Source organism: Mus musculus, chromosome 12 (assembly GCF_000001635.26).
Source record: "Mus musculus strain C57BL/6J chromosome 12, GRCm38.p6 C57BL/6J".
Lineage (NCBI taxonomy): Eukaryota > Metazoa > Chordata > Mammalia > Rodentia > Muridae > Mus > Mus musculus.
Genome location: NC_000078.6, coordinates 80,701,910 through 80,724,835, shown reverse-complemented (window position 1 = coordinate 80,724,835; position 22,926 = coordinate 80,701,910). Strand labels below are relative to the sequence as shown.

The window sequence follows — 22,926 nt, the reverse complement described above, 5'->3', positions numbered from 1 at the left end:
TATTTTCATACAAGGATGCTGGCTGGTGTGCACGCACGTTTGTGTGTGTATCTGCTGTTAGATATGATTAGAGGTAACCTAGGCTTGCCTGAAACATAGAAAGTACAGGGTGAGAAGAAGAGAAAATGAACTAGGGAATTGGTGCTTGTCCTCAGAAAGTACTGCTGAGATGTGAGTCTGTCTACTCTCAGATTCGTGTTAAAATGTAATTACAGTGGTAGCACATACTTTTAATCCCAGCACTCTGCAGGTAGATCTCTGTGTTCCAGGACAGCCAGGGCTACATAGAAAAGCCCTGCCTTAGAAAATCAAAACCCAAACCAACTCAATTGTCATTGAGAGCGGGAACCTATCCCGTGATGGTGGTCACAGCAGCAGCACAGGCCCTTAATCCCCACACTCAGGAGCCAGAGGCAGGCAGACCTGGTCTACAAAGGGAGTTTCCATCCTTCATAATTCACTGGGCTTGGTATGTACTAGTTCTGTTGGTAGAGTATTGCCTTGTTTGCTTGAAGCCCAGGCCTCAGGTTAATAGTTTGACCAGGAACACCAAATGCATTTGAAATTTCCTCCTAGAGCAAGCCATTATTAATTCTTTAAAAACAAAGGAAACCAGTAATCTAGTTTTATGCCTCTTCATTTCAAAGTCCATTCCACATTCATATTTTGCAGACAAGCTCTGGGTTTATGCAGGTTTATACACATTTATAGCTTTATATTTACATTCGGACACACTGATTCCAAAACACCCTACCTAAGACCACCCTCACCAAGAAGGGACCACGGAGAAGAGGGCAGCTCAGATCTTGACAAGGGTTCTTCCACGGGGCTACTTCCGTCCCTTCCTCAAGATGCTTCAGTCTTCTGGACAGAAAATGGATGCCTTTGATCTAGCACTGTCTTAGCACCCTGCCCCCTTTTAAAGGGTCTTTAAAAAAAAAAAAGATGTAAGTGTATGGATGTTTTGTCTGCATGTATGTACATGTACCATGTGAGTGCCCGGTGCCTGTGAAGGTCAGGAGAAGGTGTTGGATCTCCTGGCAAATGAAGTCACATATGGTTGGTTTTGAGCTACCATGTGGGTGCTGGGAACCAAGTCTGGGTGCCCCGAAAGAGAGAAACAAGTGCTCTTAACCACTGTCCACATCTCCGCCCCCTCCCCAAGTCTTGTTTGTCGAGACTGATAGACTCAGGCAGCTTCTGAGGGATGGGCCCCAAAAGACTGTCACAGATAAGGAGCACACGCCTCAGTCCTTGGCCTCCTGAAGGGTAGTGGTCTTCCATAAAACCCGCAGGCTGGTGTTACAGTGTCACTCTGACAATGCTCTACCAAACAATGGCTACTAGTTCCCCACAGGCCCATGTTCCCATGTGGTGGGTTCCTGGCTGCATTGGTCCACTGAGTGAGTCTGCTGCAGGGAGAGGAGGCAGCAAGGTGAGCCAGCTGGGAGAGAGACAGACCTCTGCGCTCTCAGGGCAGCAGGGTCACAACAGGCCTGACTGTGGGTAACACCGGAGCTTCTTCCAGATCTGGCTGTGCGGACTTTGGGAAACCCTGGGGTCAAGGACTCTCAATCGGGGCTGGAAAAGAACAAAGTGGGATCCCACACTTCTCCTGCACCCTCCAGCAGGTTGCTGGAGCTATATATGGAGAAACCCATTTGTGAATAGGAGGCCTGGGTGGCCTTACAGCCAGGACAGCCCCCAGGAATACTGCAGAGAGGGTGTGGGGTGCTGTGAACCTGGGGTTATATCTTAGAGCCTCCTTTTCCCTCTCCAAGAACATGGAATAAGTGCAGGGCATGGACAAATGTTGTACTGGAGGATCAGGAACGAAGAGAGAGTTAGGGGGTGTTATGTGACCAGGGTCAGCACAGTAGAGTCACCGAGGGGTATGGTAGGTACCAGAGGAACTATTCAGTCCTCATGGAACAGACAATTTATCTTCTTGACCAACAGATATACCACACAGAGCCAGGCCTCATCATGGCAACTAGGTAGCACCCAGTGTGGACCCACCTCACCTAGGGTAGACCCAAAGTCAGGGCTCGGGCATGGAGAGATGGCTCAGTGGTTAAGAGCACTTGTTGCTCTTCCAGGAGACCCAGGTTTGATTTCCAGCACCCACACGGTAGCTTACAACCATCCACGACTCCAGTTGTAGGGAACCCAATATTCTCTTCTGACCTCCAAGGTCAGGGCTCTGGGTGAGGCAGAGGGGGTATCGCCTCCTTCGAGAATGAGGGTGCCCCCTCACACCCAGCAGTGCTCTGGTGGAGAAGACCCAGGGGCGTCAGACCTCCCTGCTGCCCCACCAAGGAAAGATAGGAGGCCGGAGTAGGAGTTCCCATTACTTTCCTCCCCGGGGAAGTGCAGAGGCCCCAGGCTGGGTAGCCATGATGTGATAGATGGATTCCCGGAAGCGCTGGTCTCTGCTTAGCCGCTTGGCTACCTCCTTCAGCTCCTCTATGTTGTTGGCTTCTAGCTGGGAGGTCATGAAGGACTGGGATGGCTTCACTGTAGAGATGAGAACCCGTTGCCCATGAATAGCATCCCCCCCATGCTGAGCCCACCCTTCCTCCCTCATCCCAGTCCTACATGCTGCTGAGTTTCTCTTGGTCCTTCCTGCCCCCAGGCTGGTTGAGCCACGTTCAAGGACATACTGTCCAGCCTTGTCTACTTGTTCTCTAACTTGCCCGCTTCCTGCCTTGTCTCCCACCGGGGGACAGGGGGTGCTCACTGTCATTCCAGGAAGTACTGGACCGGCGGCGGTGGAATCGGCAGCTTTTGATGCGGCGAGTGGCTGCCTTATGGATGTACACGGAGTTCTTCATGATGACCGGCATCTTGGCCTCCAGCTCTGCATTCCGGATGCACTCCTCGAAGAACCCTGGTGGCAGGAAGGAGCAGTTGACTGTCCTTCTCCTCCTAAGTACTGGCTTGGTCTGGTGGAAGATACGTTGCTCTATCCTTTATAGAACATAGTTTGTGCCTCAAACCACAACCTGTAGCTATCACAGGGAAGAACAGAGCTCTGAGCTTTTTAAAAGGAAGAGGACAAAACTCCAGGCTCAATTCCCACAGAGAGGCGTTGCCAAAGGTACTCCTACAGGAAGGTGTATGAGAAGAAACAGGAAGGACCGCCTCACGCGTGCTAGGCCTCTTCCAGGCTCTGCTGGGCCTGGCCTTAGGGGGGCGCTGAGCTCTGGGATTAGAGTTGAGCCCTGGAGGGAGGGTCTTACTTTTCAGGTGGCTCACGTCCGCCCGCATCCGTTCTTCCTTCTCCTTGTTCCGAACCTTGGAATTGAGGCCTTGTTCCAGGCTCCGCAAGGCCGCCTCTGCCTCCCGAAGCCGCCTCTCAAGGTCCATGCGTACTTTCACTTCAGCCTACACAGAGTGATGAGCAAGAGGGAAGAAAAGTACAGGGATGGGCAGGAGTCACCCAGCAGTATGGAGGGCCCGGAGCACAAAGCCCATACAGGTGGCGCACCTTGAGTTCCCGCTCCGCCTGCTGCTTCTCTGCAGTGAGCTCCTGCAGCGAGTTCTGCAGGGCTTGGGACTGGCTTGAGTAGAATTCCCGTTCCTCCTCCAGAGCCCGAGAGCGTTCCTCATTCTCCTTCATCCTGCGGGCAGGAGAGATGCTTACCCGAGGCTCACCTACCAAGGGGGTTGAACCTGCTACAGACATGCCTAGAGAGAGAAAGGCTGAGTCCTCTCTGGGTCGGGTCAGCTAGGTGATGAGAGGGGTGGTATGGAGTGCTGGGGGCCCAAGGCGTAGATGCTTGGGGATTGCTACTTTTCTGACCTCAGAGAAGTACCCCCCCCCCCCAACCCCAGTGAGGCTGCTTCTTCATGGGTCGGATGGGTCTATGCTACGGGAAGCGGCTGGCTGTTTTGATGGTGCTCTGTATGGTTGGTCAAGTCAGCTGTGGGAAAGCCAGGTCACCGGCAGAAAGGAAGTAACTGACCCGTGTCGTGAATGACAGCTAGAACTCAAGCCCAGCTATCTAACTCGAAGGCAGACACAGCCCCTCAGATGCTTAAGGGCCGGACCGTCCCTGCAGGTGCCTCACCGCTTCTCAGCCAGAAGCTTCTCCGCCAATAGCTCCTGCATCCGCTCTTCGATCTGCCTGAGGTTGCTATGGAGACCATCACTGGCCGGTGGCTGCTCACTCTGGTTGGTCAAGGGCTGTGGCTGGTTCTTATCTTCCTCCAGCATCTCTAGGGTTTTCTTCTTCTCTATGGAGAGTTCCTGGCACAAAGGCAGGAAGAATGAGAAGGAGCAGGGGTTAGCGCTCCAGCATGGCTGCCCTGGTCTTCTTACAATTCCAGGAAGTAAACTACTCCTCTTTCAATGCTCCATGAAGGACATTTTACATGTCTCATTCCAAGATCTCCTTTCTTAGAACACGGCCAGGCTACTCTTCATCAAGACAGACAGTCTAATGTGACTTCCAATAGAGATGGCACCTATCAGAGCTAGGTGTCAAGGTCTAAGGGCAGCATGACCTTTGAAGCCCTTGTTCCTCAAGGATTAAAAAAAAAATGTATTGGGCTCATGTGAAAATGCCCAGAAGGAACAGTCCATGAAAACATTCAGACATTCTCTGCATTTACCAACTAGGATCTTAACACTATGAAGAAATTATGCTATTGAAAATATCCATGGTGGGCTGGAGAGATGGCTCGGTGGTTAAAAACACTGACTGCTCTTCCAGAGGTCCTGAGTTCAACTCCCAGCAACCACATGGTGGCTCACAAACAAAATGGGATCTGATGCCCTCTTCTGGTGTATCTGAAGACAGTTACAGTGTACTCATATACATAAAATAAATAAATCTTAAGAAAGAAAGAAAGAAAGAAAGAAAGAAAGAGAGAGAGAGAGAAAGAAAGAAAGAAAAAAGAAAATGCCCATGCTAACCACTCCCCATGACAGGAAAAGTGAAACAAACCGAGGGTCCAGTTACTAGGGAGACTAAAACTCTTGCAGCCTTCATGACAACTCATGGATTCAACTAAGATGTATGGTCCCATGCTCACTTCAGATGCTGGACTTTGGAGTGCTGTTAAGTTATGGTCAAGTGAAGTCCACAGTTTTGGAAATACAACCCAGAGTGTTAATCCTGTAGCCAATGTGCAAAACCCAAGAAGACACAGAACAAATGGCTACCTAGAAGAATCAAGGAAGCTTTGACTAAAGAGAGTCTGAAGACAAATGCTTTTCCAGAAAAAGAGGAGATGACAAGGCTATGTGGCAGTGGGGGCTGAGGTGTGGGGGCTCGGAAATCTTATTTTCCTTGGGAATATGAGCTCAGTGACTGGAGCAGGGAGTGGAGGGACAGCAGAGAGGCTGTGTGTGTGTGTGGGGGGGGGGGGGGTTGCATGCTATGCTAAAAAGTTTGTTCTCTGTCCTTGACATAGGCTGCTTGCCCCTCCCCCCCTCTCAGTCTCTTGTATCAGATGACAGTGACCTGGAAGTTGATTTCCCTTCATGCTCAATTTCACCCAAGAGCAGCTAAGTTAGGAACCACAAAAGGATGTGGTGGGTGACACTAATCGATCCTGCCTCTGATATAAAAATACCAGCACTACGGAAAGCCTGTTTCCTGTGGCCATGGTCAACACAAGGGCAAGCTAGAATTTCTGTTCTGGGTCTGGGAAGAACCAGTCTATGCTTTGGGTCTCAGGTGCCCACTAGCGTTCCCAGCCAAGCAGAGAGACGGTCCTTTGGGTAAGCTCGCTTCATGCTCATTCTCCTGTTGGTACCTTCCCTGGGACTACACGAGAACCCAGTGTTAAACAGCCCAGCCAGCTAGCTGGCCTCCTTACCTCCAGCGTATGCTGTAAGGACTCTGTGAGGTGTCTCAGCTCCTTCTTCTCTTGTTCCACGCCCTTGAGGCATCTTGCAGTGAGTTCTAGCTCCCTGTGGGGACAGAGAGCTGGATTGGCAGTGGGCACGCTTCCCAACCTCTGCATCCAGACACGTTTCTGCCGTACGTGATGGGGCTCAGTAGGACTCTTGGATGGTCAGTGCTCTGCAACACTGGGTACTGAAAACAGCCGCAGGGTCGGGGCTGCAAGGGTGCCTCAGCCAAGTGAGGAGGATTCACTTACGAGATAGTGAGGTCCTGAAGCTTACTCAGTGTCTAACGAATGTCTGGCTTTTTATTTAAGTAGCTTCTCTTATTTGTATGCTAAGTTTAAAAATTAGGAAAAAAAAAAAAAAAAAAAAACAACCAGTCTCTCTGTATTCCATCCTCTTCCCCAATCCATATCTAAATGATTCCCTTTAGTAAGGTCTTCACTGGTAAGTTTCTCTGAGCTATCACTGATGGTCCATGGTGTTGGAGGAGATGATGATGATGGAGGTGGTGAGTGTGATGATGAGGATATGACACTGAGCACCGTCAACCTCAGCAATAGTTTCCGAATTCTGTATAGACTACACCTGAGTCACCTGGGTTGGGGATATATAAATGCCCTACCTCCATGAGATTATAATTCAATTAATGCTTATAATGGGCAACTAGATCTGTCCATAATACATCAGACTGAAGATCCTAATGTGTCATTAACTAAAATGTGAAAGGACTCCAGGAGAGATGACGAGTGTTGGGAATTTTGCAGGCAGCAGTGCTAGATCAGGGCAGCTTGTTGCCAGTAACCTGGGTAAAGGACTTTCACAAAGACCAGAGGGGCTTGCTCCATGGAAGAGGCTGGCCCATGTCTCACAATCTTGCTCACACCATTGCCAGAGACCATTATCACTGAGCAGAAATGACCCACTGGTGAGGCCCAATATTCTTCTGGGTATACTCAAGGCCCGGAGCATTGGGAAGAGCAGGCCATAAGTGGTTTCCTGGTAAAAGCCTATCTGTATGAACATCAGTCTGCCAAGGTCGGGGCCGGGACATTCTCTCTGTTTCCCCTCCCAGAACCAGGGCACCCCCACACCCTGTTGCCCCTCCCAGGGCCAGGACATCTCTCTGTTGCTCAGCTCAGAACCAGGGTATTTCCCCACTCCATTGCCTCTCCCAGGGCCAGGGCATCCCCCTATTATTCCTCCCAGGACCAGTGCACCCCAACACCCCTTCCAGGACCAGGACACCCCCCATTGCTCCTCCCAGAACCAGGGTATTTCCCCACTCCATTGCCTCTCCCAGGGCCAGGGCATCCCCCTATTATTCCTCCCAGGACCAGTGCACCCCAACACCCCTCCCAGGACCAGGACACCCCCCCATTGCTCCTCCCAGAACCAGGGTATTTCCCCACTTAGTTGCCTCTCCCAGGGCCAGGGCATCCCCCATATTGTCCCTCCCAGGACCAGGGCCTCCCCCCATTGCCCCTCCCAGGGCCAGGACATCCCCCCATTGCCCCTCTCAGGGCCAGGGCATCCTCCCATTACCCCTCCCAGGGCCAGGGTATCCCCCCATTACTCCTCCCAGGACCAGAGCATCCCCCCATTGCCCCTCTCAGGGCCAGGGCATCCCCCCATTACCCCTCCCAGGATCTTTCATCACCTTTTGATCTGCTCCTGCTCCACTCTCAGCTCTTGCACCACCTCCTCAAACTGCTGTTTCTCGGCCTCCAGCACTTGGTTCAGGCGCTCAAGCTCCTGAAGAGAAAGGGAAAAGAGGAAAGTCACAGCAGGCACAGAGCCCTAGGCTCCCTTCACTAGTCCAGGGCATCCTCAGTCTGGATTTGGCTCAGTCTGGGGCATAAAGCCAAACTATGAGAACTGAAGAGTCCAGGCTCCACTCGGTGGCATGTGGCCTCAACTAGCCCAAGAATGTGATGGACCTGGCCCATGAAAACCATTAGCCAGAGGGAGAACAGGGTTAGACACGATCCCAATAAGGGTCCTCTGGCAGGGATGACCAATTCTGGATGTTGTTCTTCTGGGCAACTCTAGGGACTAACACCTAAAGGTGAGGTGGTTATGCCTCAAGAATGGAACACAGACAGGCAGACAGATGCTGATAACAAAAACGTGGAGTCTATATTTCCAGGACACTGAGTGGCATCAGGTAAACTGTCTAAGACAAGCTATTTCCAACCCAAGAGTCAGAGTTAAGGTATTCTTTATCTCAAGGCTGATGCGAGTCAGGTCTACAGCTTCCCTCTCCTCAGTGGGAGTGGAAATGTCACGTGGCCCAGGACAGGTCCCAAGGGGCCAAACCAGTCCCTTTAGGGAAGCCAGGCCACCTGCATGTTCCCCCACAGCAGGTTGGAGCCTCTGGGCTAGGGGTCCTATTTTCCCTGGGTCAGTAGAAGTGGGATTAGGGATCAGCTTCCTGAAGTTTGGCTCAGTGTTTTTATGTCAACTACTTTGTTTCTGTGCATTTTATGTTGTGGTAACATTGTTTTTGCGTCTGCTTTTCACTTTCCAGTTCCTGGTGACTCCCTAATCACCTGGGGGCTTTGTTCTCAAGCATAATGGAGTCCTTGCACGGGGAGTGGCCCTGCCTATGGACAGTGGTTGCCGCTGGCTTTGAAGAGATACAAAGAGGTATAAATTATAGAGAGAAGAGTCTGGTTTCAATTCCCACTCCTAGGTTTCCTACCCAAAAAAGTTACTTCTCATCTAATCAGTGAAGATTAGATCAGTAACGGCACAAACTGCTTCTGTTTGTTAAAGGTGCTCAGAGCCTCTGCTGCTCCCTGGAGTTCTGATGCGCCTGAGCACATGCGCGGCTACAGTACACTAAATATAGGAGGCTGAGCTCATGACAGTGGCTGAAGCTGATAGAAAATGAGCAGATATCTTTTGAAAAGACAATGTGTGACGGGCTCTGGTCCCTTATCCCTGGCATAGGTATGGGTCCCTGGGTCTCCAGGAATGAGGACACATGAGCCAGAGCTCCAGCCAGCCGAAGAGCAGTGTGGGAAAACACATTTGTGCTGTTAAAAGCCATGGGCATGTGGGGGCTTTGGGTTACTGCAAAAGCCATGACCTAGCCTATATCATCTATATTTGATGTGTCTTATATAGACAGAATATAAATAAGATCAAATTTGTATTCTTGCACACACACCCCTCTTTACAACTGAAGAAGAACAACAACAACAACAAAAACAGGAATATGAAGCTCTGCTTTAATACGCATGGTGCTGACAGCCTCTCTGGCCCCAGAGTCAACAAACTTGAGAGGATCTCCTCTGGCAGTGTTTGTCTGCTATCAGTTTGTCAGTAAGAGCTGTTGAAAGGCCCATAAAGCTTACTAGCCACAAGGACCCGAGCCCCAGGATGGCTTTCACAGGTCCCATGCTCACCCAGGACTCCTCGGAGGACTCCACCCACAGCCCTGCTTCACCTCCCTGCAAAGCTCCCCAGCACTGCAGCTCGCAGCCCAGCCGCTCCCCGCTCACTTCCCTTGCCCTGGAATAACCACACTGGAATAGCTTTGGTTGAACTGTCAGTCAGTGTCTGAAACTCAGGCCTTCCCTCCCTGCAACTCAAGCACCAGTAGATGCTAGGCTGTGCCTCCAAAAACCCAAAAGAGAAAGTAACCCCCGGGCGTGGTGGCACACGCCTTTAATCCCATCACTTGGGAGGCAGAGGCAGGTGGATTTCTGAGTTTGAGGCCAGCCTGGTCTACAGAGTGAGTTCCAGGACAGCCAGGGCTACACAGAGAAACCCTGTCTGGGGGTGGGGAGGGGGAAGTAACCTTGAACACAGCAGGTCAATTAAAAAGAGCCCAGCCATTTGACATCTTCTCCACTCGGTGGTCCTAAACATATGTGATAAGATGTTTCTACTTGTGTCAATGAGTAGCTGTGCCCAAGGAAGCATTTGCTGCTGCCTCAAAGGGGCCAGGAGACTGGGTGTGACGAACCAGAGCCCTCCAGGGCCAAAGCAACTCTAAAGGAAGTTCAGTCTCCACCGGATGCTTAAATCCCCTAATGGTTTTCTGCGAGCAGGTGACCAAGCTCAGCTTAAGTGACTCTCAGGGTAGAAAAGTCAGAAAGTCTGTTTCCGCTTTGAAAAACCAACAAAAAGCACCCCGCCCCCTCCACACCCACCCCAGCACCAGCTCTGGGTCTCAGTCTCTGAGAGACACAGACACAGGAGCATTGGCGAGTGATGGAGAGATTTTGTGGGACTCTTCACACACAGATCTGACCATTCATGCAATAAGTCTCTGCTCCTATCCCGGTGCCTCAGGTCACCTCTGAGGGATCCCTCTCTTCACTCCTGATCTTTATCACGCTTTCTTCCAGGGTCTAAGTCTCTGAGACCTGTGGATCCCAGACCACATAATAAGAGCTAGCAGGTGGCGCCGAGGCAAGCAGAAGACTGGCGGGGCCAAGGCCAGCGGGCAGCACCTGGACATTCCAGGCTATTCTTCGTGTTCTTGGAGAAGCAAGCAACCCATGTGGCCCACCAGTTCTATTTCAGGCCAAATCTGCCTCCCTGCCAACTTCCCTCACCAAATCCAACTTCTCCCTGGGCCATCAAACAAGGCTAATTTCTTTCCCTTCAAGTATTTAAGTGAAATTAAAAAAAAAAAAAGTCTCTTCCCAAGTTTCTTGTCCTCTAAGCTAAACACAACTTGCTTGCCATGCTTCACAGGTCATGATTTCTTGTCCTCAATAAAACTAATTATACTCATAAAAGGAATGCAGCAGAGAGGGGAAGACTTAGCACAGAGAGGATTCTTTGCAAGCCATTTACAGGCTCAATGCAATTCCAGGAAATGGCCCGGTGAGAGGTTTTTTTTTTTCTTATAGTTCTATTCATTCACGCTACATCTATTTACCAAGTGCATAGTATGTTCCAAGCACCTGCTGGGCTCTGCATGGAGGATCTGGAGCTGTTCTCACAGAGCCTATGGTCTATAGTGTAGCTACTAAAAAAAAAACCCAGACCAGGCTTTTACATCAAATGCAGGAATCAAGTATCGTAAAACCATCAGGTATTATCAGAGAGCAGTACAGAACAAGAGACATGTCCTGCAGGACAGGGACCCAGTTCCGGGTCAAGCTGTCCTGGGTGGGGGGTCAAATTCTCCTGGGTGGAAGTAGAGAACTCTGCGGAGGTGGGAAGGGTGGCAATCAGTTGGCTACTGAGCTGGGAGACAAAGGAAGACAGGTACATGGATTGGAGATTTATTTCGGTGGCTTGCCTTGTAAGTACAAGGCCCCGGGTTAAGTTCTCAGCACCGAAAACCAGCAAGCAACCAAAAATAAATAAATGGAAGAAAGAGGAAAGAACACTGCAGGTGGAAGGAGCAGTACCTACAAAGCCCCCGTGGAAACCTGTCGCCTGGAAGAACCAAGGCATGCTCGTAGGACATAGGAGAGCAACCATGACAGGTAAGAGGCTGGGGTCAGAGAAGCAGAAAGGCTGAGAAAGGAGGCACCATCCCCCACGGAAGGCCTCTGGCTTAGGTGAGGATCTTGTGGATTTTCTTTTCCCTGAACAAGAAGCAAAGAACATGTGTCGGTTGGTTAGTGTTTGGTGTCTCACACCATGTCACCGTCCCAGCCCAGCCTCAAATTCAGCCTTCCAGCCTCTGCCCGCTGAACGCTGGGATTGTAGCTTCAACAACACAGGCAGCAAAAGATCTGAGAGCAGAAGGTCGCTGGCAGCCAACATGATCTGTTTTCCCTGTAAACAACTGAGTTAGCTGCAGTGTGGAGGAGAAAACAGAGGGGCAGAAAGAGTTTAAGGACCCCAGGAAGGAAGACACAGCACCTTGGGTAAGACCTGGTAGGAGCGGGACTTGGGAGTGGGGTGGGAAGGAGAGGAAGGAGGAAGGACAGGGTAAAGCAAGCCCCCTAAGTTTCTGACCTACACAAGCCTTGGGTGGTATATCCCCCGAGATGGCTATGTGAGAAGACCACCAGCCCTTCTAGAAAGGGTAAAGGCAAGACATAGTGACCTAGGACAAAACGTGCTCTCAGTATCTTTGGATGTCTGGGTGGGGGTGTGAAGTCAATCACTGAGTATCAGAGGATAGGGAGGCAACAGAAAGAAGGGACTAGAGGTGTCACCCTGGGAATCGTTGGCACATAAATAGCAAACTGAAGTTAGGGATTGTAGTCTAGAGAGTAAGATCTAGAGCAGAGAGAAGAGAAGGAGGTTCAAGTGCTACCTGAAATGAGACAGTACTATTTTGTAAGACTTCGTTCACACAGACTGCTTGTAGTGTAATATGTGCTTACCAAGCACCTCCCGGGCCGGGTGTGGTGGTGGTACACGCTTTTAACCTTAGCCCTCAGAAGACAGAGGCAAGGAGATCTCTGAGTTTGAGGCCAGCCTCCTCTATATAGTGAGTTTCAGGCCAGCCAAGGCTACATAGACAGACCCTGTCTCAGACCAAGGTGTAATACATACTTTGAAGAGATCATCAGAACCAGAGTCAGATGGTGGCCCTGTTAAAAATGATCAGACCAGGAATTAAAAACAAACAAACAAAAAAAAAACAAACAAAAAAACTCAACTGTGGGTTAGATGCTAAAGGTGACACCTCTAGTCCCTTTTTAATGGAAAAATAAATACGTAAAAATAGATGACTAATATAATTGGGGAGATGTGAATTACACACAAACACACACACACATAAACATACACACACACACACACACACACACACACCCAAATGCAAGATTAAAACACAAGACAACTGGGCAATGGCCAAGTGAGACGGTGTGCTCTTGTAGTCCCAAGGAGACAAGGAGAACCAGGAGTTCAAGGCTGGTTAAAACAACACACCACCCTGCTTCACAAAGCAAACAAGCAAAACCAACCAACCAACAAAACCAAGCAGAACAACAAAGGCACGCTATGAAAGGATACAGAATGTCTTTGCTAAGAGACACTTCCAAATCCACCAGAGAGCTTGCCCTTCACCTCTTCCTATGTGTGGAGACAAAGGGTACACAGTGATATGGCAGCTGTCTGCCCACCAATGGAAGAGACCTCAGAATACAGCATGCCTTTCTGACAGCTTCATCTTGAATATTCTACTCTCCAGAACACTGAGAAATCAATTGCTCTTGTTGAAGGCACTTGGCCTGATTTTGTCATGGTAGATCAAACTGACTGGGATCTATAACCCACACCACCCAACCCAACGATGACATATTCCACATTATTCACAAACTTGACTAGAACATTCACCAGTATAGGCTGGACTCTGCAGGAGGAGACACACCTTCACAGGTTTAGAAGATGAGAAATCATAGAACATTTGCTTTTAGTAATGAAATATACCATAAACTAATAACAAAACAATAGCAAGAAAATCCACACAGAGATTGGATATTTAAAAATACATTTATGGCTGGAGAGATGGCTCAGCAGTTAAGAGTATTGACTGCTCTTCCAGAGGTCCTGAGTTCAATTCCCAGCAACCACATGGTGGCTCACAACCATCTGTAATGGGGTCTGATGCCCTCTTCTGGTGTGTCTGAAGGCAGCAACAGTATATTCACAGTATACTCACATATATGACATAAATAAATAAATTTTAAAAATACATTTATGGATCTGGAGAGATGACTCAGTGGTTAAGAGCACTGACTGCTTTTCCAGAGGTCCTGAGTTCAATTCCCAGCAACCACATGCTGCTGGCCACAACCATCTGTAATGGGATCCGATGCCTTCTTCTAGTGTGTCTGAAAACAGCTACAGTGTACTCATATACATAAAATAAATAAATCTTTTTTAAAAAAATACATTTCTGACTAACATGGGCCAAAGAAGTGAGTTCAAGTCTTAAATAAATAAATAAATAAATAAATAACTTTCCTTGTTATTTGTTCAAGTGAACAGACAGTATCTATCCACACCAAAGAATTTATCTATGGATATATATAGTAACTTCATTCATAACTGCCAAAACTTGGAACAATCCAGGGGTCCTTGAGTGGGAAAATAGATAAACTGAGGTTTATACCCAGATAACGAATTTATTCAGCTATGAAAAGAAACTGGTATTCAAACTGTACAACAAACAGTGCAGTGGACGTTTAGATGCACAATGTAAGACATTGATCTGAAAAGTGTATGTGGTATATGATTTCAACTCCATGACATTCTGGGAAATGCAAAACTTCGGAGATGGTAAAAAGGTCGGTGGTTGTGGTTGCTGCGTTAGTCGGTTGGTAGGAGAGATGATACGTGAAACACAAGATTTTTAAGGCAGTGAAATTATTCTTTGTGATATCACAATGGTGAATTAGTGGCATTTTACAATTGTCAAACCCTACGGCATGTGCTACACTAAGAGCGAAGGCAGATGGCCCCGGCAGATGTGCCCAGGTAGCTCCCTCTGCATTCTCAACCCATATGCTCAGAGCCCAGGCTCTTCCTGACACATGGAAGATGCCATTGGTCCACCATCACACGATGCATTTCCCTGAATTCTAGTCCATTCAGCAGCCCAGAAGAAGGCAGAGCGGCTGCTGCTTTCACCGAGCATTAGAGGTGAGGAATTTGAAGTCTATGGGAATCAAATGACATCCACATCATCAGGGCTGAAGCTGAGATTCCACCAGGGGCCCTGGCTGCAGATTCTGAGGTTCCTTATGGGTCAAGGCTGTCCCCCAGAAACCGTACAGGTCATTATAAGAATCACCTTGTCTCTGGGATACAGTATTTGTTCTATGTGGCGCCAAGCCCCGCTGCCAATCTCTGATCTAGAATAGGACAGGGAAGGCATTGGAGATAAGCATGCCTACCCTATGGGTGAGGAAACGAAGGGAGAAAACCACTTAAGCAGAGTGACTCCGTGTGGTCATCCCAGGAGCAGGACTGGGACTCTGTTTCTGGTCAAATCACTGACAGGCGGCTCGAACCTGGTGTGGTTCTCTTCCTGCTGATGCTCCAAGCAGCCTCTGCCACATTAACAGCTGGGCTTGCAGCTTATTTGGACTCCATAGCTGCCAGTGTCCCACTTCAGTAGGTGGCATTAAGCGAGGCCTGAGTGCCCTGGGTCTCCACTGCCCTAATTTCCAAACTAAGACCTAGATAGTGTGTCTAAATTTTCCTCGAGCCAATTGCTGCCCCAGATTCAACCTCTGTTGGCTAAACCTCCTCTCCCTGTTGGGGGCTGTGTCTCCCACTCCAACCCATGCTGAGCCTCCCAGATCATTTGTCTTTAAGGTTTCTGACAACATACCAAAGTCTTGCTCTAAATGCACAGGATGCTGTGGAGAAAAGGCCAAAACTCTGATGGGATCTAGATGCAAGGAGTGTGGAGACTTTAGACCTCAGACTCAGGGGTAAGAGAGGCGCAGCAGCATCATGAGGCTTCTGTTATGAATCGTAATGTAAACCTCTGAACTGCAGGCTAGCTGATACCCACAGGTTGAGAACTGCTGCTGTTTATAAACTGGCACAGGAAGGGAGATTTTTGGAAGAGAAACAAAAGCAGATTATCCTAATGGTTTGAAATTAAGCCATAGTGTAAGTTGCAAGAATGAAGTCAGCTCAGCCTTGATTTCTCCCACAGTTACCATCTCTCATCTTAAGCTGGGTGCCATGCCGGGTTGTAGAGGGTTTGAGTTCCACAGGAGAGGTGTGTTTCCTGACTTTGGGGCATGTTTTAGAGCCCCATGGGGGGGGGATGGGGAAGGTGCTGAGTTCCTGAACTGAGTTACAGTAGGGCACTGGGCTACAGTGGATGACCTCTGCCCTGTGGCGGTCCTGAGGAACAATGAAAGTGACAAAGCTAAAGGACATGGATTGGGTCAGTCTCCTATCTGCAGGCCCCTCTGAGCACCACTCAGCAAAGCCAGACCTCACCCATGCAGGCACGGCCAATAATTAATAATAGCATGAGCACAGTGCTAAGAGAAGCAGCTAGTCGCTAAGCACCCAATGTGCACATGGTGTTCACCCAGCGTGTCAAATGCTTTCAATGTAGTGTCTCTCTTGATCTCTATAATTTCCCTTAAAGGGATGGGCCCTTATTATTTTCCTCACTTTTTGGGGGTGAAAATACTGACATTCCGAGAGGTTAGGTAACTTGTCGGGGGATCATATATTTAGAAGAGCTAAGCTCAAATATAAGCAAGGGCAGTCTCCCTCCAGGTTTCTTTCCCTCTGCTCACAACCTGCCCTGCCCTGCTCTGCCCTTCAGGTGTGGGAACGAAGCAGATTCCAAAGGCTCAAATGAGACAAGAGTCCCCTTGGCCTTCAGGCTGGTTTAAGCCTGTGCTGAGCCTCCACAGGGCTTGTATTGTTGATGCCAAAAGGGATAGATCTCTGAGGTCATCAAACTCCATCACCCTTATGGACCAGAAGTGTTCCCCCCCATTCCCCTATGTCCCCTACCACCCCCCCCATGGATAAAATGAGGTCATTGCAACCTCTGTGGATATCAGCAAGCCGCTTATGAAATGTTTGTCTCTAAGATGTGTTTCCTAAGGTTTCACAGGAAAAAAAAAAAACAAAAAAAAAACAAACACTTCCCACCGAGATGCTACAACAATGTGCAGACACTGTCACCTTAGTGCCCTCATTGCTCCATCCTTCTGAAGTCTCTTGGGTAAGTTTCTGGATGCCCAGTGCCCACCCCCCAGATCCCTTAATGCTAGCTGTGTCTGGGGGGCAGGGCTGAGTCTTTCTGCACAGCCACGCATGCGCTTACCTCTCTCTGTTCCCTCTGAAGGCACAGTTCTTCTGTCTCCTCCATCAGCTTGTCTGTCAAAGCAAACACACACATACACACACTGAAAACTGCTCAGAGGTTTGAGGGCAGATGTCTTAGGTGGCCTCTGTCACCTGTGCCATCTCCTTGGAAGAGCCACACCTAGCCTGGGGTTGGGTTCTACTCTGCTGAACTGAAGCTGTCTCACCGGTCCAAACTGCCTTTCAAGCCATCTTCCTTGTTCTGTGCTTTTAAGGATCCACAGAGGAGTTGCAGCCTCTGCCTCTGCAGTCTCCTACTACAGAGCTAGTGCCTGGTTAATCTGGGAGAGCATATTCCTGCCAAGGGAGAGAGGTGCCTAGAGCAGGCAGAGAGGAGCCAGAGTCTCAGATGTCTCAGCAGGCGCCCAGGAAGGGGGTCAGCCCATTCTCTCCCAACTAGAGGGCATTCAGCAGACCATTAGGGCACGGGATCTGGATCCTTGTAGCTAGGTCCAAAGTGGGTCTGGTGAGGAGAGGAGAGGAGAGGCAGGTGCAGGACCTGGAGCTCAGGCAGGGTAATATTATTTTTTTTTCCATTTCTAGATCTTTCAACTGAAGACCTGACACAGGCATACACCCAGGCATTTTCCCTTTAAGCTGATCTCTACCCCACCTCTAACACCTGAGGTCATGTTGGTCTCTTCTTTAAGGAGAAGGAAATCGAGGCTTACAGAGACTTGAGTGGCTGATTCATCCACACAACAAACAGGTAGATGACAGGGCTAAAGCCCAGGTTTTGGCCACTAGTGTGTCCTGCTTCTAGCTCCGTGGCCAAAAGGGCATTTATCACACCATTAAGTTCTCTAGAGGCCAGGCTCCCTTCCAAGTCCCAGAGAGAACTCCCACACCACTCTCACCAGGTCCCTCTCTGGCTGTCACTCAGGTCCCCAAGTGCCACCATCAAGAAACGTCAGATTCCAGTTCACCAACCTAAATATTCCTGCTTTTCCTTAGCCAGCTGTAGCCCCTGTGCCTCCAGGCTTTTGATCATAGCTTCCCCTAGCTGGGCATTTTTCCAGGTCCTGGGGAGGAAAAGCAGATGGGAGAGAGGAAATGAGGAGAAATACAAACAGTTAAACCAGAAGGAAGGCCCGGGGAGAAGGAGAGTGTACATTTTCTGTGCTAGCCCCGCCTCTTGCTCTACAGAATCTCAGCTTAGTCTGGCACCCAGGGCTCTGGGCACACTACCAGCATTGATCAGTTACAGTAACTGGAAGCTGAGGTTGCAAAGTGGGCCACCAGGACAGAGCCAAGAGCACTCACGGAAGAGGACTGCTTCCCTAGGGTCCTTCTACATCACTGCATGCATGCCTATCCCCTGGTGCGAGGCTGGGTACTCGGTGATACTGGTTAGGTTAGAAGTATGGGCTGGCTTGAATGGGCACAGGCTGTGTTGGTCAGGTGGTGTCTGGGACCTGCGCTATGATGTGTAAACACCGTCTCTGGACCTTGCCAGGGTTCAGTACGGTCTGGGAAGGGGAGATGGATGTACTGAGGTGCTGACTAATAAGGAACGATGCTGGACACCTTCCCAAGAGTTGGAAGTAAATGGTGTCCACATCTGCCACCTGTCATTGAGGACACCTTCCCAAACTCACCACATAGGGGACCCTCACAAATGCTCTTCAGCCCAAGTTGTCTCCTCCCACACATCCTGGGCAGCTCCCACGACCCTCCCTGTCTCCGGATCCCAGCAGAGAGGCAGGTGGGCAGGGCCAGCCTTGTGCAGCCGGCCCCTCCGATGCCCTGCTGGCAGACACTTACACCTTCCCAGACTCCTGCAACATCTCCAGCCATTGTGTCTGCTCAAACTCAGACTCCGCAGCCAACAAGACATTCCCCTGCCAGAGAAGGAGCCAGAGTGGGAGGTATCAGAGGGAGAGGGAGAGTGAGGGGGAGGGAGAAGGGGAAGAGGAAGGGGAGGGGGAGGGGAGGGGGAAGGGGACAGGGAGGGAGAGAGGTGATTTCTTCTCTTCCCACCCCATCTTCCACAGGCCCTGACAACTCTCTCAGGCTAGATGCAGAGGGCTGCTCCCAGGGGATCAAGAAGCTGCTTCTTTGTCCTGTGGAGCCTGAGCTATGGGAGGGTCCCCACTCACATGGAAGTCCTGGTGTGAGATCTTCATGGCATAGGGCATACTGGGCTCTTCTCTGGCCTCCACCAGGCAGCCACCCAGTGGAATGACACCCTGAAGAACAAAGCAGAGGAGGTAGCTCCCACCCCTACCCGGCTCACATCACTTAAGAGTCCCAGGAACCTCCTGGAGAAAGCCCAGGGCTTCACCAAGGGCCTCAGGCTGGACCGCATCTCAGGAGTATGCCATGAAAGCTAGGACTGGCTTCCAGAAAGAAAAAAGCTGTGATAGACTCGGCGACTCAGGAAGTATGTGTGGAGGGAAGGACCCAGCCCAGAGGCTGGAGGGGGGAGGGGTGTCTTGAGTCCCGAGAGAATTTGTTCTCCAGATTCTAAACTAAATCAAGACAACAGAGAGTTCTCTACAATCCCCCAAATGTCCCCAGTGGGCCCCCCCTCAGCCTGGAAAGGTACCTCCTCACCTTAGGATGAATATTGAAGTACTTATTGGTTTCAAAGCTCTTTCTCTCACTCTCAGAGTAGTAAAGCAGAAAGCTTTCTTTGATGATGAAAAACCTACAGGAAGGCATGAGAAAACCGAAAGAACTTGAGAGTCCACAGCAGGCCCCACACTCTTCCATGGAAGGTGACAGGCTGCTGTGGCTCTGTGCTGGTCTCATCCCTGCCCTCACCCTTGGAGGTCCTGGACTCACATTAGGAGCCCATATGAGGTCTCAGATGGCCTGCTGGACAGGCCATGAAGGAGGAAACTCATCACTGGCTTCCCAGACTGCCCTCTTCAGCACAGCAGAAACCTGTTGTCCTTCATCCTCCGAACTATCAGCTCCAGTCATGTGGGAACTCCTCCAGGTCTGGATGGAGGATTCGACAGATTGATTCTAGATGGGTGTTATGGTGTAATCAAATGGGATTGCTGTCAACTGCTGAGGTCTGCAGTCCTGGTCTGCCAAGGTGATATATCTGTTTTGGAGTACTCACATCCTTTCTGGGACTCAAGTCTAAGCCATGATACTTTCTGGTTACTGGGGAGGCAAATCCTCAATGCCACCAGGTCCTTGGCTTACCTTGAGGACTCTTACAGAACTAACAGCAGAAGCTTTAAGAAACCAAGTGTGCTCCAAGGGGAGCCCCAATTAGGCTTCAACGCTCCTGAGGCTCAAAGACACTAGAGTTGTCTCTCCTCCAGGGACAGTGCTGAAATGTGACCTGAAAAGGAGCTGGAGGGATCCTGAATTGGTGTGTGTGTGTGTGTGTGTGTGTGTGTGTGTGTGTGTGTACGTGTACATACAAGGGTAAGTTCAGAGCAACAACATGTTGGAACCTTCTAGGATAGACTCACAGTGGCCAACAGTGGGACTTTCTTACCTGCTTACCATTCTGTGAAATGACACAGGCAACTTGATACAGGCCATGGCAGGTGCATTTGCGCCAGGAAAATTAAATACTGCAGAACCACCCCCAAGAACCTGTTTACAAACCATCCACCGGACCTTCTTGTGAGGAGCTTGAAAAAAAGTGTAAGTAGCATTACATGATCATCCCTACTACCATAGCTGCTCTGGGGTAGAGAGGAGGAGAAACCTGGATGGCTGCAGCCTCTGCTCCTAATCCAGAGGGACCTGAAGCTCAGCTTTGTAGTTTGGTATGAGTCCCATGATTTTTGTCTCCCCTACTCTTTTTTTTTTGGGGGGGGTGTCTTGATATGTTGCCCTGGCTGGTCTTGAACTCATAGACTTGAACCTTGAACTCATAGACTTGAACAGTCTCACTCATCTCAATTTCCTCAGCATCTAACACTACACAGCTGTACCACCATGACCACCTTCAACTCATTTTCTGTATCCGTGCCAACCCTCCACTAGCCACAGAACAAATGCAGCCCTCGTGGACCCTGTGTTTGGGTTCTTGCACTTAGCACTCAATACCCATTGCCGCAATGTGTGCTTCTTTATCCAGAGGGGGCCACTGGGTTCCTGAAGGGTGGGGCCGTGCCACATCAATCCCTGGGGAAAGGCAGATGTCTCCTGACAGTTCCAAAAGAACATCACAGGGTGGGTAAGAGCTCAGACCTCCCATTTCCCAGCGTGGGGATGGGGAGTTTAGGTAAGGACACTCAGCTCCCCGAGCCTTAGTCTCTGTAGCCCAGAAGTGATGGCCCTGACTTTAGGAGGTAGCCTTGTGGACTGAATGAGGCTGTAGTTATAACCTAGCCTGTGTGTGAAGAACCCAGGGTGAGGTGGAATGTCCTATAGTCTGGTAAGCAGGAAAGAAAGGCAAACAGAACAGAGTTGACTCCCCACCCCCACAGTAGTGCCTCATGAATCCCTTAATATCTGGACACTGGATTCTTAGGAGATAACAATGGTTCAGTGAGGTAATAATTAGACAGGACCGTGATCTAATGGAGCTGTGGTTTTCTAATCCTGGACTGGGGTTGGGGGTGTCGTTATTGGTGAATGCTTGACTAGCATGCACAGAGTAATCTGTAGTATGACATAAAGCAGGTATTGTAGCACATACCCATAACTCCAAATATTCAGGAAGCAGAAACAAGTTCAAGGTCAGTGTGATGGTTTATATATGCTTGGCCCAGGGAGTGGTAGTATTAGGAGGTGTGGCCTTGTTGGAGTAGGTGTGTCACTGTGGCCGTGGGCTTAAGACCCTCATTTTAGCTGCCTGGAAGTCAGTCTTCCACTAGCAGCCTTCAGATGAAGATGTAGAACTCTCAGCTTCTCCTGCACCATGCCTGCCTAGATGCTGCCATGCTCCCACCTTGATGATAATGGACTGAACCTCTGAACCAGTAAGCCAGCCCCAGTTAAATGTTGTCTTTCATAAGACTTGCCTTGGTCATGGTGTCTGTTCACAGCAGTAAAACCCTAAGACAGTCATCCTCAGCTATGTAGTCAAAGCTAGTCCAGCCATGAGCCTCACTAGTAGCACATGGCTTTATAATCTCAGCATCTGAGGGGCTGAGATACAAAGGCTACAGGTCTGAAGTCATCATGAGCTACACAGAGGAGAAAGAATAACACTAATTCAAAAGAATAAGAGGAGGTAATCTTTAAAGAGAGGGCAGGTACCTCACACACAGAGTCCACCGGTACTAAGGTCCTGGGTTGAGAATGTAGTCAGTTCTAAAAGGAACCAGAAGGCTGAAGCAAGACTCTGATCCCTGGATCCAGACTGCACAGGCCTCCATGGCTTCTGTCATAGCAATGATGGCAGCAATTACATTCTCTGAGCCCTTACTACCCCAACCAACTGGACTTGCTTCTGTTAATACATTTAACACTCACAGTCACCCTGCCGGGCAGGTGCTCCTGAACTTTCCGTGTAAGGAAATGGAAGCAAGAGACAGCACGAGGAGCTGGGACTCCTTGGCAGCAGCTGGCTTTCTCTCAGAGTAAGATGGCCTTGGGAGGGCTTTGAGTGGGACCGACAAGGAGAGGAGGAGGAGAGGAGGAGGAGAGGAGGAGGAGAGGAGGAGGAGAGGAGGAGGAGAGGAGGAGGAGGGTAACTTGGGCTGCTGCATGGGCAACAGAGTGTCCTGGCATAGGCAGGGGATCTACTAAAAGCCATCGCCACCTATCAGTGGGGGCAAGAGATACACAGGATGTCCCTCAAGGCCAATCCCTTCTTAAAGCCAGCACAGGAAGACAGAGGAGACACTCCAGATAGCCTCTGCTCCATGGTGGCCACACGTCTGCAGGCTGAGAGTCACCATGGACTGGCACATGAGCCATACCTGGCACAGACCTGGAGGCGGAGGGCAAGCTCCTAGCCGCCACAGTTCATCTGACAAGATCTTTGATTATCAAACTGTGTTGGTGATGACCACTCTGGCTGACAACTTTTAGCTTCTGCTCTGCAGCTGGGGCCCTTGAACGTCTATGCCAGATTGCAAAGAGGGGCATTCCTCTTCCTATACCGTCCCCCAGAGTCCCCATGTTCTGGACCCCCTCGTTCAGTATGCAAGGCTGGAACAACCTCCTTTGAACCGTGCAAAGCTGGACTGTCAGTGCAGGAGTTGGTCACAGGCGCCATTTTCCCGTGTTAGCGTCTGTGAGGTGAGTTATGTGAGGATCGGAGGACCTGCTCCTCAGAACAACACTGAGGGCGGGGCCTTTCACTCCCATTTCTCAGAAGAGGAAAGAAAGGCTTAGATGTGAAGTAACTGTGGAAGGAA

The 22,926-nt window shown here is 49.9% G+C and overlaps 1 protein-coding gene and 1 long non-coding RNA gene across 5 annotated transcripts in view; one reads left to right on the top strand and one right to left on the bottom strand.

Annotated features, from left to right (window-relative positions):
- Positions 1-619: 619 nt before the first annotated feature.
- Plekhd1 (pleckstrin homology domain containing, family D (with coiled-coil domains) member 1) overlaps positions 620-22,926 on the bottom strand; it is a 31,616-nt gene continuing 9,309 nt past the window's right edge. The window contains exons 1-13 of one of the 4 annotated variants that reach the window (XM_011244059.1): positions 19,430-21,350; positions 19,199-19,292; positions 18,742-18,831; positions 18,407-18,483; positions 17,573-17,664; positions 16,602-16,654; positions 7,521-7,615; positions 5,830-5,923; positions 4,074-4,252; positions 3,491-3,623; positions 3,243-3,387; positions 2,741-2,890; positions 620-2,517 (exon numbers count right to left, since the gene is read on the bottom strand). In XM_011244059.1, coding sequence (XP_011242361.1) covers positions 2,351-2,517; positions 2,741-2,890; positions 3,243-3,387; positions 3,491-3,623; positions 4,074-4,252; positions 5,830-5,923; positions 7,521-7,615; positions 16,602-16,654; positions 17,573-17,664; positions 18,407-18,483; positions 18,742-18,831; positions 19,199-19,292; positions 19,430-19,491 — 1,431 coding nt within the window. In that variant the 5' untranslated portion in view covers positions 19,492-21,350 and the 3' untranslated portion in view covers positions 620-2,350. Of the gene's footprint in view, positions 2,518-2,740; positions 2,946-3,242; positions 3,388-3,490; positions 3,624-4,073; positions 4,253-5,829; positions 5,924-7,520; positions 7,616-16,601; positions 16,655-17,572; positions 17,665-18,406; positions 18,484-18,741; positions 18,832-19,198; positions 21,351-22,926 lie in introns of those variants that run through there. The other 3 variants (NM_001177503.1, XM_030246650.1, XM_006515683.4) reach the window with 3 other exon arrangements.
- Gm51986 lies at positions 5,435-10,596 on the top strand. Its single transcript, XR_003950208.1, has 3 exons — positions 5,435-5,731; positions 8,391-8,509; positions 10,222-10,596. It is a non-coding gene; the product is annotated as a predicted gene, 51986 (long non-coding RNA).